This window comes from Hippoglossus stenolepis, chromosome 18 (assembly GCF_022539355.2).
Source record: "Hippoglossus stenolepis isolate QCI-W04-F060 chromosome 18, HSTE1.2, whole genome shotgun sequence".
In the NCBI taxonomy this organism is placed as follows: Eukaryota; Metazoa; Chordata; class Actinopteri; order Pleuronectiformes; family Pleuronectidae; genus Hippoglossus; species Hippoglossus stenolepis.
In genome coordinates, this window is record NC_061500.1 from 6,797,358 (window position 1) to 6,817,765 (window position 20,408).

General features: G+C 43.8%; 1 protein-coding gene across 1 annotated transcript in view; it reads left to right on the forward strand.

Annotated features, from left to right (window-relative positions):
• The first annotated feature begins 536 nt into the window (after window positions 1-536).
• The window catches only part of si:dkey-112m2.1 (transmembrane protein 132C), a 128,010-nt gene continuing 108,138 nt past the window's right edge, over window positions 537-20,408 (forward strand). Inside the window, exon 1 of the mRNA XM_035183857.2 lies at window positions 537-612. Within this exon, the coding sequence (XP_035039748.2) occupies window positions 546-612 (67 nt within the window). The 5' untranslated portion in view covers window positions 537-545. The remainder of the gene's footprint in view (window positions 613-20,408) is intronic.

Genomic DNA, 20,408 nt, shown 5'->3' on the forward strand with positions numbered 1-20,408 from the left:
AAATGGTAAGAAGCAAAGAACTCAACACTGCATGACTTGTTCTCATTTGAGGATTCTTCTGTGACCTCCTGACTGATTGGCTTTATTTGGAACCCCCCCCCAACTAAAAATAGAGACGATGACTAAACCCCTGGGTGATCAAACAGGCTGTTAGCTCCCCTGGGTGCTGCGGGGTGCGATTGGTGACAGCCGGGTTGTTTTTACGCACCGCGAGGCACCTGTTTTATCCCTCAGAAATGAACAGTTCAGCCAAGACACCGAGGAGAATCAGCGCAGCAGCCAAAAAGACAAGTTGATTTGATCTGTATCTGCTTGAAAACGACACATCTGGACCCCACTTTTTCTGTCTCATTTGGCTTCTTTAGGACCAGGGCAGATAACGCAGGTGGTGTTTTCATGTGTGTGCTGGCAGGTGGCGGTCGCGCACGGACTACAACAGTTTTCTTTTAAATGGGGACCCGCTCGGAGAGGATAGATCGCGTCCAAGGTCGTGCGCCTTCCTGCTGAGAGAGTTTATCCAACGACCCCCACCACCAGAAACAAACATGTGTCCCCGGCCAGACGCGCGGCTGCTCCGGTCTGTGGGACTCACGGCGCTGCTCCTGTGCACAGGTAGGACCCCCTCCTCTGAGGAAATACCCCCTCAGCTAATGTCAGTGCAAAGAATGATGGGAATCAAAGGTAACGGTCACATAATAAGAGGGGGTGTAGATGCATCAACCTCAAGTGAGGGATTTTATCCACTGTGGTGATAATGGCATGCAAATGATTCCCTTTCAGCACAAGAGGACATATATCATTTATGAGACATATAATTAGCTGTAAGCAGTTGTGGCAGAATACAAAATGACGTGTAATATTAACATGAATGAACTGTGACAGTTGCCTAGTGTGTGTGTGTGTGTGTGTGTGTGTGTGTGTGTGTGTGTGTGTGTGTGTGGGTGTGGGGTGGGGGTGTTGTATACCAGCACTGAATCACTAAATTGGGATGCAGTGTGTGAGCATGGCACTGCAGAGCACCAGGAATAACAACAGGCTGCAGAACGAGAAAGTGCATCTTCCCTTTTTGGGGGTCTTTTCATCAAGTTTGTGCACTTGGAGAAATGTCTGTGTGTGTGTGTGTGAATGTGTGCTGTTGTGTTGTTGAGGGTGCTGAGTTGTATAAATCTGCCGGTGAGAGTGGGCGTTTGGGTGATACGAGTTTTTCTGCGAGTTTTGTGGGCTCATGCAGACGGGTAAATAAAGATAAAAACATGCATATATGAAAAACACCCATAACTAATTTCATTATGGAAATATCATCTTTTAACCCTAAATGTATGAAACTACTTTGAGTATGTACAGGAAATGAAAACTTCTAGACAAGGGTTTTATTTTTATACATTTCTGTCCGTCCGACCATTTATATTATTGCTGAGATCTGGCGATATATGGCAACGATGCTTGAAAGCCCTTAAACCTCGGCCCATTAATAACAAGAGCAGTCACACTGAACAAACTCTGTGCATATTATCTCAAGCACTTATTTGCAGAAGTGCGCTGGAGTAGCCAAAGCCGGTCATCGAGTAAAAGGGCAGTTGCGGAAACAGAGGTCAGGGTTAAAATGTTATATCAATACAAACACTCTGCTGTAAACACCTCTCGAATTCACCAGCGTTACTTCCTGGTTCAACTCTGGCCCATTAACGTTGACTCCTTTAAACAGTTAATTGGTTTTAACGGACCTGTCTGATCGCTTGACTGGTTCGGTCTAGTGGACTATTTCTGGGGAATTAGAGTATTTACGTTATTGATAAAAAATGTTTTAACAATTATGGCGAGAGGAGAGGGGATACCTCCCCTTAAATCTAATTAAACTGTACCAAATTGCAAAAATTCATGGATATTCAGTTCCCTAAATATGCCTGGTTTTCTTTCATCAAGAACCATGAATTATTCACTAGGAGATGTAAGAAAATAAAAAGCCCTATCCCCCCCCTTGTTCAGATCTGCACCAAAATGTAATGGCTTCTTTCTTGCCCCATCCTTCTACCAAGTTTTATGGAAATCTGTTGTGTTGTGATTGTGCAATCCTGCTGGAAACCATACAAACCAATGGATGGGGGGTTGAAAACATAACCTCCTTAAAACCTGTATGGTGCAAAGTGTGTACCTGTCTTCACCTGGAGAAAGTCTCTCCAGAAATACACAGTTATACAGGGCAGACGTTGATCCGTGTGTGTCTTGGTCTGGTCAGCCTCTTAATCTTCGCAGGGGACAGTGGACAGGAAGGTAAAAGGAGAAAGAAAGAAAAAAAGAAACAGTTTCCCACCTCGTCACTCAGCCCCCCTGCTGTGCAGAGTCTCGGAGGATATTGTGACTCTCCAGCCATCTGATTGCTTTCACCGGGAGGTTCTGGGTTGTCTGCGTGACACACGTGCACTGACAGGCACACACTGGAGAGGATATCTACACACACACACACACACACACACACACACACACGCGCACGCGCGCTGTCAGACCGGCCATCAGGACATTTGGAAAAACTCCACATAACCTGGCATACTATAGGCAGCTTTTTTAGACAGATGGGAGGATTGTCATCTCTTAGTCAGTTAGAAAAAAGTTTCAGGGGTGACATGTTGCTTGGTAACCACTTCAGAATCAGGCAAACTTATAAAAGTTGCAGAATTTGTTCCTAACGACTTCATAACTGTATAAACAAAAGGGATTTCTGCTTAATTGTGGGCTCAGAATGAGGCAAACTTAAATTTGTGCTTTTGATTCACTACTTGATAGCATAACAGTTTTATATCTGACTTTTGAAGCATAAACAAAGGATTTTAGACGTAAATAAAATGGCAGGCAGTAACCGCCAAGGCCCAACAGTCCCCTTGTGAATCCACATTTAAATTCACTTGATGTGGATTTTAGTTTCCTCACCAAAACTGCACATACTCCTTTTTTGTTTTTCATCAAGATCCATGAATTATTCTATGAGCAAAAAGGCCTTTTTTCACAAAGAAAGATGGAAAAATATCCTGGATCTGCCCCCTCATCTGGATCCGCACCAATATTTAATTGGTTCTTTCCGTACCCATAATGCATCTTTCCACCAAGTTTCCGAGGTAAATCTGTCTGGTAGTTTCTGTGTAATCCTGCAACATATTAAACAAAAGCAGGTTGGCGGAGGTAATAAAGTCATGTTGAATGTTTGATATTCCAAAAAAACACACATCTCTGTATTTTATAGGCCTATCTGTGCATAAGTCTGTTATATTCACGCTATATAGTTTCCATCACTTGCCTAAAAAGTGCTTGAATGCCTGGTGTAAAGGGCAGTGTGCTACAAGAGTGGGAGGATTCCCACTCAGAGTTTTCCTGCTCTTTTATATGTGCGTGGGCTTTACCAGAGTGGATTGGGAGGGAAAGTTGAAAAGTTACAAAACCAGAAACGCATTTAGCCCTAAATTAATAATAGCTCCCTGGTCTCCCTCACACACACACACACACACACACACATACACACACACACACACACACACACACACACACACACACACACACACACACACACACACACACACACACACACACACACACACACACACACAAACACACAGATCGCGGTTGCCAGAGATGTTTATGGAAGGAGAAATTGACAGCTTGGAGCTTCAGGGTGTCTGATCACCATAACCCGTTTAGCCATGTACAATTTGCTATGATCTAAACTTCAGAGTTGAATTATTTAATCACAGTGCTGCAGATATCAGGGAATGCTCATGTCATCCTCTGGTTATTACCAGAGAAGGAAAATTGAAATGGTGCAACTCTGCAAAACAGCAGATTATGTCCAATGCATTTTACTAGAATGGTTTAGGTTAATTTGTTGGTCTTTTGGACACAGGTTTGTAAAGCTGCTTTCAGACCTGCACTGAACTCCACACACTTTCCTGACATTTTCCAGAGGAGCTGTATGTGGGAACGCAATCGTCAGAGTCAGTCGCTCCAAACATTTTGCATAACTTTTCCTACCAGTCCCCAGAGTAAAATGTACGGAAAAGGAGCCCACGTGAGTATGCAGCAGGAAAATGTCCGGAGAATGAACAGCGAGCGTGTTGATGATGTTTCTCACATGCAAAGCTAAAAAATCTCAAAAGAAAACTAACATGTCAGGATGGAGTAGAGGTGTCATACACATAGAAGACACCAACGAAGATGGTGACTCGAAAAGACATGCTCTACCCAGACGCCACCTCTCAACTGAACGCTATGGACACTTTCCTGTTGTTATGAACGCATCTAACCTGAACAATATGTGAGAGACAAACTCCCGACAATGTCCAGACCCAAGTTTTCTGCACAATGAGCTCCTGGAGAGACGAGTTCAGCTCTGTATCCTGTAGCTCTGTAAAGGTCTGAGGCTGTTTCTAAATACCTGTCTAGCCACTGTTGGGATGGTGACGTCCGTGTGTTTGTCTGAGTCAAAGTTCGGGACGTTTTTTCAGTCCCTGTCACTGACAAACCCAGTAAATTAATTGCTCCCATTAACCTTTGAGTCGCACCGTTTGTCACCCTGATGAATTCCCTGTCAGGTGTGAGAGGTGAAGTGTTTACGACGATTGAGCTGCTTTATAAAAGCATCAAATACGCTTTTTCAGTTCGAATGTTTTTGTTGCAGCTTTTTTCATCATTTTCCACATTTCAAATAATGAACTCATGCTGAACAGGTAACAACTGGAAACAGGTGGGACCTGTCTTTCAATAGCTTAGCAAAAAAGTATTTTTTATCAATTGCCAGAGCCGTTCTAATCAGCATCTGTACCCCCTTTGGAGGCTGCAGTGGATTTCACACTTCTGAAGACATTCTGTGGGATGTTCTACCGCAGCTGCCGCGGCGAATGTTTAATAATCTACTGACGAGACCACGGAAGATTTAAAGCAGATAATCCTGTGCCAGCGTTGGGAGAGAGGAAGGGCCCGGAGTGACCCTGCTCACACATTAAGAGAAATATAAACTGGTGTCTACTTCCAGGACAGCGAAGTCTCATGGGATCTTGGCTCTGGGCGTCTCGTGGTTTGATTCTCGGAGGAGGTTGGCAGGGCAGCGATTCTGTTTAAAGAAACTGCGAATGCCAATCGAATTAGCTCAGTTTGTTTTTCTCTCTTTTTGTCTATAAGTTATTTCTATGAGCTGAAATGTGGATTAAAATTAAAACAGGCACTGGGGTTCTTTCACTTGAGGCCTCGACCAGGAAGCTAAAAGTCTCCCGAACAGTGTCGGTCTTTAGCGGCACAACGCAGCCCTCCAGACAAATACGCATTCAATAACAATTTTTTTGCCAAATCCACTGCAACATTGTACTATCTCTGAAGGAAACACCGCAGTAGGAAGTGATGGATGGAGCCCGGTTTGCCCCATGTGACACAGCATTTTGCACAAGGCTCCAGGGAGCAGCAGGAGGAAACGATGCACCGGGGAGCCATATGTCATACTAAGTGGGTCATAACACAGACACACAAGTCGTGATGTGAAAGGTAAAGTTATGTACTTAAAATTAGTCTTAAGAATTTGTCGTGCAAACCACCAAATCTTATCTACTTGGATTAGGTTCAATTATATGTCAAACTGAGCCACTAGTGGTTGAAAGAGACAATTTTGTGCTAGAGGATTGTCACACAACAGAAAATCCCAATATCAGCTCACTCAAGTGCGAGAGGACATTCTTTCCCAAGGTCCTCAATTCTGGAGAATTTGTACTGTGGCCCGATGTCCCTGCACATCTTTTGAAAGTCTCCACTTCCATAACTACAGCTGAACAAATACTGCAAGAAGCAGCAGATGGATCTGATGGCAGGAGGTGATTAGTCATGAGAGCTCGGCAGCAGTCGTTCCCTCCTCGCAGGTTAATTAAAGGAGAAATATGTCACGCGTGGTTTCAGTTCAATGTTAAGGTAAATAAATAAGTCACTTTATTTCGGTATCGAAGCAGGGACACAATCTTCCCTTTCATCATATTCGAGTGCTGTTTGCGCCTCAGCGTGACCACGTCAACCTTCGACTCACGTCATCATCCGCAACTTTTTGTAAACATGTCATTAATTTAATCAAGAGATCCGGCTCAAACTGGTCGCATTAAAGAGTAATTTCTAGGCAACGGGGGTTGTATTGAAATGTCGTTTCTCCCTCGTCAATCCAAGGATCGTGTAAAAACATTCCTTACCATGGCAACTGCGGAGGTACAGTCGTGCAGCTAATGAGAGAAAAAGGAATGATGTTTGATTTTTTAAAAAGATTTTTCTGAGTTGTTGATTGCAACGTCTTTAAATCTTCATACTGGCTGGAAAACAAGTTCCAACACAGGAATAAACTTGTGTCAGGATGACTCAGATAAACAGCTCCTCTTATGAACATGAACAACTTTTTGATTTCACATATGACGAACGCAGCACGAGATTTGTTCTCAATCAGACGCGTTCACAACACTACACATCGACACCTACACATTGTTGCCCAAAACTCTCGAATCCTGTCGTCTTTCCAAGTTGACAGCTTTGTCTGCGTCTTGTTCACGTACGACGCCTCTTTCTCCTCCAGAGATATTTATATTCTTTTTGTATTTTTCCGTTTCATGTCCGTCACGTGTTAGAAAGCTCATCAACACATTCCCTCGCTCGCTGTAAATTATCCAAACATTCTCCTGCTGTATTCTCACGTGGGTTCACGATAGAAACGTTGGGACGTCAGCGCATGTCGGAAAACAGCTTTATTGTCTTTTAGGCAATTCACTTTAAATATAATGTTTTGGGATTATTTTGATGCAATTCTTGTTCCCTGAAGATGCATGTGTTTCATCCACCTGGGTTTCCTTTATGTTGATGAACAAAACAGACAAAGACAAAGGATTTCTCCAACTATTTTGATACAAACAGGCCTTTGTTGTGTGCGGTAAAGCCAGAATACTTTAGAAAAGTTGGCTCTCGCGTCAGAAACTTCATCAGGCTTTCGGTTCTGTAACAGAAATGACTGTTGAGGGTTTATTTTCTTTACTTAACTAATGGCATTAGCACTGGAAGCTAAGTAATTGACGGAAAGTGCCTTTGATGTTGCACAGTGATTAAGGACACTCCAGCTTTTTCTGTGTGCAGGGAATTCAAACTGCTGTTATAATGGCGCGCCTTGTTTTTCCCAAACCATCAAAGTGTGTCCAGTGTGATTTCATAATTAGATTTATTTTCTAAATTTAATATATAGGAGTTGTTGACAATGATGACTTAAAAAAGAAAAAACCTCAGGAAGACCTTGGGGCTGCTGAGCTCATGTGAAAACTCAGAGGTTACATTGAGTTAAAGCTGAGAACTCAGAAAAGCTCGGGCTTTAGACAGCATGACAAATGAAGGAATTTCACTCCTTAACCATTTCTCCAGCCACAGCCTCATGGTCATTTGCTTTCCCAGGAATCCATAGGATGTAATCCACCGGGGAGAAAGACACGTGAAAGGTGTCTCTCTTTTCCCACAGGTTTTAGCTTTACTAATAGGATCAAAGCGGGGAAAGTAGGAAAAGGAGAATAATCGATATATGACAGAATTAAGATGAAACATTGCCTGGCTCTCTTTCTTCACTCTGAGCGTTTGGAGCACTGGGAGTACAGTGCGCCTCACCACGGCTGGCGCATGAAGATCCGTGCTGATGCGACCCGACACACATAATCACACACAAACACAAGTGCGTAGCATCACTAAAGCTTTTGTGACACATTGTGGATGCACACTGTAAATACACAAAGACACACACACACACACGCACACAGCGACACACAGAGACTCATCTCCTTGGGCAAACAACTTCACAGCCGTCCAACTGGGAAAGGATCGCGCTCGGCAGGAGGTCTGGAGACAATTAGCATAACTAACAGAACAATCAGCGCACACCCAGCGAATCAGAGGGGGAGACGAAACCTACGCAATCAGAGCAGAGGAGGAATGTTAACAGTGTTTCTTGGTTTTTCATTGTCACTTCCTGTGCGAGAGATTGACAGAGAGAGATCACACATCCATCTCGCTTCACTGGCGTCGGTCCCAGAAGCCACTGGAGGTACAGTACGTGCTCGTCTCTTCTCCAGCTCGGGCTTCAACCCCCCCCGCCTGCTGAGAAGGCCTCGCACCGCATCACTTTACAGAAGAGCGGCGCCGAAGTTTTGAAACAAGTTGTCGGAGAAAGCCAGTAACCTTTTTCATCTCGTGTGTTTCTGAGGAGAGCTGTGTCAGTTAAGCCGCAGGTGTCGATGCAGAGATGATGACAGTGCTGATGGGAGAGGTTGTTTTTTTTTGGAGATGGTCGTTATCTGCCCGGGTCAGAACAGAAAGCTATTTCCTGTGTGTGTGTTTTTAGTCTGGCAGGAAAACATTGTCTGTGTCTGTCGCTCTCCACGGACACAGTACGCAACTTTCCTCCGTCTGTCAGCCTCGATCTCTCTCGTAATTGCCTGGTTTATCTGAGGTGCCGACTGTGGTTAAGAGCTGCTCCTCGCCGATTGATTTACTACCTGCACCATCAGATGTCTAAGAGACGAGAAAATATCAAAAGTTATTATATCAAAAGTTAAGCCGAGCACAACAACAGCAAAAATAAATAAATAACCTCTAAACACACAGGCAGGTGAATTTTAATTTCAAACCCGATAGACGCTTCGGAATCGAAACCTGAGGGCAAACCATTCCGCACCTTCCAGGGATGAGGCTCCCAAACCAAGACTCAATTCCCTCACCAATTTTCAGCAACACTGCCCCAAGAGAGGTAAACATCGCAGAGAGCTCCAGCCAATAAAAAAAATGTATTAGCAATAGGGCTTCCATCTTCCGAACCCTATATCTGTATAGGTGTTAATACCTTTATGCAGTAAGCCATGTGAGGCTCAGAGCACCTCAGCCATGGTGATAAATAGACTGGAAGAGTCTCTGCCCTTTGCAGACTTGAAAATTGTGTAGGATTTGCTCCAGATGATCAGAAAATGAGCAGTTGTGCGTTTGTATTCCATGTTTAGGTGCACACTGTGCAACGCAATCGCTGTCTGACATCTTAATGGGTACTTTGTGCAGGAGGCTTCAAACGGCAGGTGTTTGGAGGATTGCGTTTCACTGGCTGCGTGGAGGCGACATGCAGGTTTAACTGGTTAATGCGATACGCTGGCCGAGAGAATGAGACAAAGACGTTGATTGATCTCTGGGCTCCGGGCCAGAACGGAGCGCAAAACTGCGAGCGGCCTTAAAAAAACGGTTGTTGGTAAATTTCTAGTTAGCGTTAAACGTGTTGATGGCCAGTTGGTGGGTTCCATTTGGTCAGAGAATTGCAATCTGTGCAGCAGTGGAACAGATGTCGCCGCGGAATGAGAAAAATCTGTTTTTGAGCCTCAGTAGTTGAGCGTTGTGTGTGTGTGTGTGTGTGTTTCTATGTGGATGCCTGTCTATTATTAGCAATGTTGATAGACAAAGTGTCACCACCTCAATTGCACAGAAAATGAATCTGTAATCAACTCCTCAATAAACAGAAATGCTGCCGGCTCTTCTCCACGCTGACCACACTCTTCCTCACCTCCACATCTTCATCCTCTCGACTCCATCATCCCTTTCACTTTTCCATTTACTGTTCTTTGACTCTCACACGTTCCAGTTTCTTCCACCGCAGAGCAAAGCTATATCTATCTTTTATTCATTATTATTTTTATTTATTTAACTTTTCTACCTAATTCTGTAAGATCTATGGGGATATTACCATCGCTTTCCAGATAGGAATTAAAAGGAATTAAAGGAATAGTTGGACATATTGGGGAATAAGCCTTTTAGCTTTCCTGCCAAGACTCTTTTGAGACGAGTAATTCTACTCACGTCTGCACAGTATATCTAAAGCTACACTTAGCACCCTATAGCTTAGTTAGCAATATGCTTTTGCTTTTAGTTATTATGCTAAGCTAACTGACTGCAAACATATTTAGCGAACATAAGATCAATCTTCTCATCTTCCTCTCAGCAAGAAAACACATGTACCTTTTTACCTTAACGTCAAATCATTCCTTTGATTCCCATGATCAAACTAATGATGTTACATTACATTGCATGTCATTTAGCTGACGCTTGTATCCAAAGCGACATCTAATTAGTGGGTTCAACATCTATTAACGGGCATTCAGCGGTAGACCTTCTGGTTGAAGGTCTACCCGCTCTACCCCCCTCAACCACAGCTTTACACAACATTTATTAAAGTACTTGTTATTTAACCATGTGATGATGCTCTGTTTAACTACTGCTTGTGTATCTTTATCTATTTGGTTCTATTGTGGCAAAGCACGGCAATTTTTTTAAAATTTTGCTCATTTCAACAACAAGGCCATTCAAAGTGCTTTAAAGGCGTCATGACAAATTTTAAAAGCAACATACGACAATACAAGAAAAATAATTACAGTGGTAGAATTAAACAGTAGTAAACAGAAAATCCCGTGTAAAATGTTACTTGCGGAGATTTATCATATTTTCAATCTTTTCAATTTGTCAGTTGAAATTAACGCTTCTCCCAACAGCAGCTGTCCCCAGTGACTTAGTGTCGATGCTCTCTGCCTTGCACTGTAATGATCTGTTTCAGTTATGCTGTAAACACTCTCCCTCATTTTATCGCCCTTCACTTCACTTGGCCTCTGCCGGCAGAATCTACTGCCGGGCCGTGTTTCATTCCTGCAGTCCGTGGCTAGATCAACATTTTCCTCTTTGTCCGTGACATCCACTCCCGCTGCTCCATCTGCGTGAACTCATTACTCCCACCCTCACGCAATCCGTGGCCTTTACTTCTCTTCAGAATTGAATTACCACGGGTAACCAAACCGACCAACGTGAATTCTCGCCCGGATCCATGGAAATAGAAGACGGATGGACGATTCACTTCATGTTTTGCTCGGTTGCGTTGGCTCGACCTTGTAGCGCCGGGGCTCTGCTTTTGCAATTTCCCTCCCTACGTGCCACCAGTGAAGGTTTGCAGCGTTCTATGTAAAAACAACCAAAAATCCAAAGCCTCCATCTTTGAAGCGTTTGCCCCATGTTGCGGCTGCTGTTCCAACATTTGTCAACACACAGGAGATTTGGAGGCTTTGGGAAACTGGTTGATCAGATTACCCTAAATATCTTATCACGTATAGCCCATAATGTGTATTTTTCAGTGCTTTAATCTATGCTTAACACATGCCTGCACCCTATCCGGGGCAATAACACTGATTTTACAGTGTCTCTTATTAGTTGTCGTGTCCTCGTTTCCCACATGAGCGGTATACTGTGCAGCTCTGAGCACGCCCAGGGCCGGATGTGGGCCCAGTGCCTAAGTAATGGAGGATAAATCAGTTCTTAAAAGGTCCATATGGGGGGGAAAACCGAAACGCATCCAAAGCCCGAGGATTTGAACAGCGACACGAAATCCCCTTTGTTTCGCTGTGGGCATGAAGCGGTAGCGAGTGAGCCTTGTGTGGGCTCCTGGTACCCGTCTGGGGCTTCGATGGTGCCAGCATTTTCCAGCAGGTAATTGGACCTTTCTGAGTCAGTGTGTATGTTTATGTGTGTGTGTGTGTGTGTGTGAGTTTGTAATCTCCATAAATACAGTGAGGATAGAGGCCCCCTCACTTCCCAAAGTAGACGTGAAAGGACACATGCCACTTTTATTTAAGGTAACTGATGAGGTGGACAGCTGGACTGATGTGGTCCACTTACTGTATGTCTGAGCGCTCGTGGCCCGAGGTGTGATTTCTATCAGCGCTTTCATTTTCTCTAGCTTCTCATCCTCCTGGTTCGGTCCCCATGTGGCTTCGCTTGATGGATTCCCAGGAGATTCAAAGACTGATACTGATTTACACTTTAAATAATTTCATAGAAAACAGGTCGGGGGATATATATCATTGCCTCCATAAAACCTCAGCGGAGCTCCCCCCATGCTTTATAGAAAATAATACAAAATATGCCAAGCTCGGATTCACTTGACGACTCGCCAGCTCTTGAATTGCTCGGGTCATGAGATTCTTTTTAGGACCAAAAAATAAGTTTCAGGAGCCAGAAATCTTGAGGATTCATGAGATGTTCTGATGTTTGTTGTCGGGAAGTAAACAAGACCTGACAGAACAATATTTTACATATTTGTGGTTCTGATAAAAAGCTCTATTCCACAGGCAGGTGCAGGATCAGATAGAGTGTTTCCATGCAGTGACTGCTCATCCTATACACAATGATGTGCATGTGCACGTTGTAGAGGTTGTAAAAAGTGATATATATATATATATAAACATATCAAATAAGGCTGCAGTGATTGTTTTCATCATTTCTATGTTGTTTTTCTCAACTACCTGCTTACTGCCGTCTGTAGGATGCTCAGAAATGCTCGTCACAAGCTCCCAGACCAAAAGGTGAAGATCTGAATTTCTTGTTTTGTCCGACCTTTGGTGCTTCTCTTTGATAAATGACTTGAATTTTGTTTTCAGCAGTGATAGCAGTGCGGCCTTGGGCACAGCAATTTTGGTCTGTCGGTCCAACACCACGGCCCAGACTGAAATATCTCAACAACCGTAGGATGGATGGCTACGGACATTAACTGTCCCCATGGGATGACAAGAGTCGTCAGCAGATGACATATCTCCCACAAAACTCCAAACATCAGATCATTTGCTGCCGTATCAGAGTTACCTGAGTAATCCTGTAGCTGTAATCCAGTGACCTGTAACTCCAGTGCCGGTGATAACAAGTTAATCCTTTCATATCCATACCTGTGCACACAGAGTGGTGTTTAATATCTTTCTGTTTCTTATTAGTGGAAGGTTTGTTCTCAATGTGGCCAAGTAAAACAAAAAACATTCAATTCAATAAAAAACTAAGTATTAAAAGGCACCACTTCATCTGATTAACAGGTGAAGTGCAGATGACAGACAGACGGACTGACAGACAGACGGACTGACAGACAGATGGACAGACAGACAGACTAACTGATCACTGTATCTCCCCTCATTAAACGGATAAAAAGGAGGACTCTGATTGACTGACGGAGATCTGCTCTGGAAACTCAATGACTGCAGGTGGAATGACGGACAGACAGACTGGCGGACACACTGATCACTGTATCCCCCCCAGAATTCAGCAGATAGACTCTCTGACTTTTCCTCTGCTGCCACAGGAAGGTCCACATTTTCATTTGTCCAGCAACATGTGTCAACATCTGCATACAAATCTTATTTGTATTATTTATTTTGGGATATTCATGGTTCCCAGAGGATGTATCCAAATGATTTTATTGAGTCCGTAAATAATGACATTGATCTTTAGTTTAACATTCTTGAGTCTTACTACAGCCTCACGAAGCCACTGGATGTAAACCCCCGATCCAGTTTCATTCATTCATCGTCTAATGAACTTGCTGATAGATGTTCTGCTAATTAACTATTAATAAATTCCAGCACCACTACGGTATTTTATATAGATATAGATATGTGTGCGTTAGGAACTCTGTCCTGGAGAACAGGGAGAGAGTAAATGTTTGCAAATCCTTCAAAGACAAAACCTACAAGGAGAAAATGAATGAAAAAGTATTTTCCTGGGAATCTGTTCATGCCACTGAAGTGAATCTCAAAGAAATAAACACTTTTCATCATACTGAGGAAATCTGCAGCTCAAAAAAAAAAGGAACCCGGTATCTTGAAGCTTGTGCATCAAACACTTTGCCTCTCTGTGATCTGCTTGTCTCAAAAACGTTTTCTGCTGTTTGAGTCGTCTACAGTGACGAACACATACGCACCGCAAATATTTATCTTCCCGTTCCAAAGGTGGATTTCATCACGATATACCTCCGATCTGTAAAGCTAATTACTACCACTTCCATCCCAATGTCGTACAGGGCAGAAGTGCTTTCATATGTAGATTTGATTAAATTATGCCCGGGTGAGCTCATTAGATTGGATTTACATTTAGAGATGTTTTTGTGCTCCGTCCCCCCCGAAACCTCTCGCGAGCGCCGCAATCACAGGATTCTGATGACCTGACAATTCCTGGCCAGCGTTTTTTCCTCTGCTGCAGCGCTGCGCACTCACACGGCCGTGTCTGCTCATCAAAGCCGGGAAATGGCACCACGCTGCTTTCAAATTCATGGTTCACTTTGCTATATTAAACACTCTCATGGTTTTGTAATGGGTCTAGCTGGTTAATTAAGTGGGTCGGAGAGCAGATCAAAAGCCTGTGGTAGATACAATCAGTATTTTGGACCATATTGCCTGGGGTAGAGTCAAGACGCCAAATTTGTGGGGTGAGTGGGAGACTTTACTCACCCTCAGGCTTCGATTTTTAAGCAAATCATCTTTACTTTGGGTCGATGAATAATTAATCGTCCCCGCCGCGGAGGCTATGTTTCCAGCCATGTCCATTTGTTTGTCTGTTTGCTGGTTTATCAGCAGGATAACGCAAAAACTATGAAACAGATTTTGCTGAAACTTGATGAAAGGACGGGACTTGGGCCGAGAAAGGGCTCGTACAAAGCAAAGTTTTGACCTTTTTACAGATTTACCAGATAATAGTTCATAGATCTTGATGAATACGAGTGTGTGTATCTATGAGTTTGATCAATCTGTTTCAAATCGGTCGACAAACCTGTAACTACCACCAACGTGCAACCGAGATAATGTAGCTTCAGTAGCGAGTCAACAGTTTATTTGCATCTTCAATACTTTGGGAACAACGTCCAAACAAACATCTGGTGCAGAATTTAAGGAGCCTGTTGGCGGAGGTGTGTGCTGCACTGGAAAAATGTCAACCTTAACCCAAAAACACAAAATCTTTTCTTTTTTCAGCGAGCCATTGCATCACAATCTCTATTTGTTCAAGTTGGTTTTGCTTGAGGGTTTGAGCCGGGCCGTCTGTGGATAATTCCGCAGGATGACTGACTGTTTTAGGTTAGCTTGTTTAAAGAAAGCGCTGGATCTAATCGCGGGGAAAAAAAATTAGAGAGGTAGCCATCAATCATAAATCCCCCCCCCCCAGTTTCTCTCGCTGTCAAATTACCTCTGCAGCATCACGCCACCCCCGACTGCAGCCTCGGAGAAAAATAATACTTTATCTCTCCAGCTGTCAGAGGAGCGATCACTTAGTTGATTATGACGTTGGTGTTGCGGTATGCCGATTAAGTCGGAGAGTTCGAAAAAAGCGGGGATGAACGGGCCGCTGCACACGCCGCAGTGCACACAGCGTGCAGGAAAAGACGTGTGTGAATATTAACGTCGTAAATTGTATTTTCATTTGCTGCCGGCTTTTCTCTCGTAATGATTTTTCCCATTTCTTTATTATTTTTTTCTGCTGATATGATAATACACACGAGGATAATGGCGGTAGAATAAAAGGGGAGGATTGAGGGCTTATCTGGCTCTGCAGGTGTGGTATTACAGGCTTCTCAATGGGCATCAGACTTGTGGTGTGAAGTGTAAGCTCCTGCACCGCGCGGGAAGCATTGTGTATATAATCCCAGCGCACTTTCCCCATAGCTGGGAGCTGGGACAAAGTGAAGGGCACGCAGTCTGTGACGGCTGCATGACACGGACAAGCGGCCACAGAGAGCGGGGGCACGAGTGCTTGACGTGTTCTTTGTGCCGTTTTGATGCCGCTGCGGCTCAGGAAGGAAAACTCTCCGATTCAGTGGAAAGGTAGTGGTGGGGGGGGGGGGATAGGTTCAGGTTTTCTTTTATTCCTTTCAGTGTTAAGTAAGAAAAACACACTCTAACGATAATGTAATAAGAGGAAGAAAAGGCTTAAGAAGACAATTTTCACTGTTCTGAGAAATGGGTTGAAGGTAGCCGAGGGTAATATGCCACTAAATACAGGATTCTGTTCAAACAGGCTCTTTATATGTTATTAGTGACGTAATGCATTTAGATGGATCATCCTTCAAAGCAGCGCAGGGACAGTGAAATGAACGGGTTTCTCTTTATGTATTCAAATCTATTTTTGTGTGCGCACAGCGCTGGGCTCAGCTAATCAAAAATCAGCTCCGAACTTGTGCGCGTTACATGCGCTCGTCTATTTTCACCCCACATTGTGGTAGAAATGAGACAGTGGATGTGGACCACTGAATATTCAGCGAGTCTTTGTAGACTAATTATAATGTGTGTCTTCATAAACTTGGGGACTCCATGCGGTGACTGAATAAGGCAGAGCAGAAAATAAATTGATTTCTTGCTTTGATGCAGCTGTGTTGTGTGCACAAGTGTCTGATGAGGGGGGCTGCGTGAAATAAAGAAATCTTATTCTTTATTATTATTCTTCTTTCTTCTTTTTGCTATGATAATTTAGGGCAGCTACAGCATCGTGCCGAATCCCTGCCTCAGCACAAGGATAGCAGGGAAAATCTATTCCCGGGCTGTGATTGCATTAACGGAACATTTTATTGGTGCAGGTCATGTTTGTGGTGTTTGCAGGATCGTAATGAAGAAGAATGTTGGTGGAGGTGGAACATTAAAATGCCCTCGGCAGGTTTTTGCTCACCGTCGAATGGGAAATAAGTCAATCATGGAGGAGGGGACGCTCGCTCAAGACTAGCAATGATTAATGTGAGTTTGGATCAGTTTGCACACATTTGCTGCTCAAGTGCGTGCAAACACACAAACATCATGCTAAATGCATACAAATATACTCATATGAACAAATGTGCTCCGTCTCCTGTAATTATTCAAGCATTCACACACACACACACACACACACACACACACACACACACACACACACACACAGGCTGCCACATACATTATAGGTGCCCGGAGGGTGTACTTGCTCTTGTATCGGAGATTTGTATGTTAACAACTTCACTCGCTTCACGAGCCAAACTTCTAACCTGACCTTGCTTGTACGTTTCTTTCTTTCTCGCCTTTGAATCAACGCGGCGGCCTCTATTGGACGGAGGGATGACAGGAAGTGCCCGTGCGTGTCCAGCGACGTCTACGAGCACAAACAGAAACTTTACATGGAGCCGAAAAACTTTGAAACTGCAGCTTTTAGCAAATTTTTACATCAGCAAGTCGTTGGCACATTAATGTTGAAAAATTAGTGTAATTAATGCAAACAAATGAGACCATTAGATCTCAGCCACTATTCGCCTCTGATTTGCATTTTGAAGTGTGAGTGAAACACACTGAAGACGCTGCTTAAAGTCTGTGTAACGCAGCAATGAATATTTATAAAATAAACAAAAAAACTAAAAAAGGTATAAATTACGTAAAACAATTTAATTAAGTATAACATTAGCAGTATTTTGGGCTTTGAAATGTTGTGTGTGTGTGTGTGTGCTGACGGCGCTGAAACCTCTCTTAATCCTTTTCAAATTCTCCAGATTATCTGCAAATTATCTTCCCGGTTGTCTCCAGTGAAAGTTTGTAAAGCTGTCTGTTGTAAAATAGCCAATTGAGGCAGTTGTTGGTGATTATTCTTATTTTTTAACCAATATGGAGTCGTTCTGCAAATTCTGCCCTCTCGGGTGGATGCATGGACGAAGCCGTAGCTATAGCTGGTAAACTTCAGGCTGTAGTAGGTGCAGTCACTCGAAATCAAGGCGGATAAGCACTGATGCTGATGTGCTCTACTTTTGATAATCCGGGTTATGCTGAATTTGGCTCCAGTGTGTGATCGAGCCATAATTTTCTGGCCTGCTGAATAAATCCTGGACACAAAAATAATGAGTAAAGGGCTCCACAATTCAAACAATACAACTACATAGATCACCTTCTTGTTTTTAGTACTTGTATGCAGACTTTAAGGAAAAAAGTGAAATAAGACCTTTTGCAAAAGGGCAGTGTATAAAACTAGAAATATGATATAGACGGTATGTACACCTCTCACTCAGAGGTGAGCTGCTGTTCAGTCTTTTAGTGAATCGAGGAATGATGTCTGGTAATGTCCATATTAAAAGTGGCGCCTGCTAGAAAACAAACTCATGGAGGGGATGGAAAGGGACGGGAGGGGACGGGATGGGACGGACTTTCCACGGAGGAAAACAGATTATTCAGTGACCTTCTTTTCCTCGCTGCCTCAAACGTCTCCAGGTTCTGATCAGAGACGCTCCTGGTGTCATGGATGAGTTTTCTGATCCCGCATGGCACAGGCGCCGTTTCCCCAGCGACCCACCGAACGGGAGATGACACCCGCTGCCGCACACTCGCCCGAGGTCACACTCGGAGCTCGCTTGCCAGCCGTGCATACGAGCAGCAAACAAAATAAGCATCTCAATCCACAAAGCAACGTGAAATAACTGTAAAAAAATTCAAACCATGCACAACAGAGTCAACATCTATTGTGTTCTCCCAACAAATGATTGATTCTGCACTCAAACATCCCTGCAGGGCGTCTGGCAGGATGTTGAGGAGCCTCTTTTTCCCGCCTGCTTCTCTTCCCGTAGTCATTTTTTTAATGCGACCAGCTAGTGCTGCTAATCGCTTCTATCCCAGCTCACCGTCGTCAGCAGCTGGGGATTAATCAGCAGCATTTGGTCGCTCGTTTTGCTCGTTCAGTGGCAGAATTAACACCCTAAACTTTTGTGCAAGACAACCAAACACGAGCCGACCCGCCATGTGCAGACACGAACACAAACGCGTAAACGAGCACCCGCTTGCCGAAGGATCGCGGCAGCGGCGGACCCAGCTGCTGATAATTGAGAGGCTGCGTAAATACCATCTGGGCGTCTGGTGAGAAATCTTCACCTCTACGGGGAAGTGTGTGTTGCTGGGAAATGACCGGCATGCTGCTAACAGACAACAGACTAATGCCCAGAAGCTGCTCAGTGACCCATGAAAAGATATGACAGTATCATAACAGCCATCTGCTCCGCCTCTATTGGTTCTATTAATAAATCCCTCGACTAAGCAAAGGAGGAGACGAGGAGGCCGCGGAGCAGAGATGCATGTCAAAACATACTTACTTTTTCCTCCCGTCTTTTTCCTCATTTCCACACACACACATGCACATTAACTTTCTCCTGCACCGGCTGTCATGTGTGCAGAGGCAACGTGAAAGTCCACAAAGGCCCCCGACGATGACTCAGGGCCCCGCGCTCAGGGCGGCTCCCCGAAAATATAAGAAAAAAGAATGTCTTCCTGCGTTGCTCAAATATTGAAGTGTATTTCTGAATAATTCATATTTTTTGGTGTTGCGCCGCTTTGATTTCGAGGGGCCTGTTTTAACAGCAAAGAAATCGAACTTTACTGAAAATCGTAATAAAAATGAAAAAGACAGAACGCTGTTGCGCTAACTGACACAAAATCAAACAAGTGGACTGAACTTTGGGAAGGTTCCGCTCGCACAAACAAAGACCGCTGGGGATGGATCTTTTGAAAAGGAGACAGCACGTTATCAGCTCTGTCTGTGAATAAATGTGGAAATCAACGCTGAGGAGGGAGAAGCAGAGAAAGCAGGGAGTCACCTCAGGAGAATCAGCTACTTACAGACCCTGCACATGCTCTATTCTTAGTCGAAAGCAAAAAAAAAAGATCTTAGCACATTATTTTTCTTGCTGTAAAAATCTTATCTTGATGCATTTTCTTCGGGGCCCGTCAGCGGAGACTGAGAAAACAGGAGTGGGGTGAAAAAAAAGAATTGTAAAAGGAACCAAAAGGGAACTGTGTTTTTGGCACACCATAATTATATTTCAATCATGCAAATGAGCTTGGTTTTGGTAGTTAGAGGGCTGTTGGAGTGTGTAATTGAAAATGCAAAAGATTGTCTCGCATCAAAATGTCGAGGAACACGCTGACTGGCTACTAATCAGAATGGACCCCCACGTGCCGCGCACACTGAATCGCTGCCTCGATCTCTCTAGAATTGAATCGTTTTATCTTAATTAAGTGTGCAGAATCCATCCAGGTTTGTGAGAGTGCCAATTTTCTTTTTCGCCCCATTCCGCTCTGCTTTTCCAGTTTGCTCATAGTGGGAAAAAAAAAAAAGAATCCTCACTTTAATAAATATTTTTGGAGCCGGCTGTGATATCACGGAGGAGCAGCGATCGGAGGATGGGATGCTGTCAGTTTTCTGTAACTGCACAGACTGTGGCTTAAACAGATTGTCTGCTCGCTGCTGTCAGTGGAGCTGCAGTGATTTTCGCTCGGTAGCGTGTTGTGCCACACCTCCTCCTGCCTTCATCTCTGCTTCCTTTCCTTCACTCGTGTGTGTTTGTGTTTGTGAGTGTATTTTGTGCTCTGCACATGAAAGTGGTGAAAACTCCGAGGACTTAGTCCAGATTTTTGAATCTGAAGAAACTTTCCCCAAATCACAAATCTGGGAAAAATTCTTTGCAGCCTGTGCATGGTTCGTTTTTTTTGGCTCGTCCACTTCATGACATTTACATTTCTTATTCTCTTCTAAAGCCTTTGCCAAACGTCAACGTG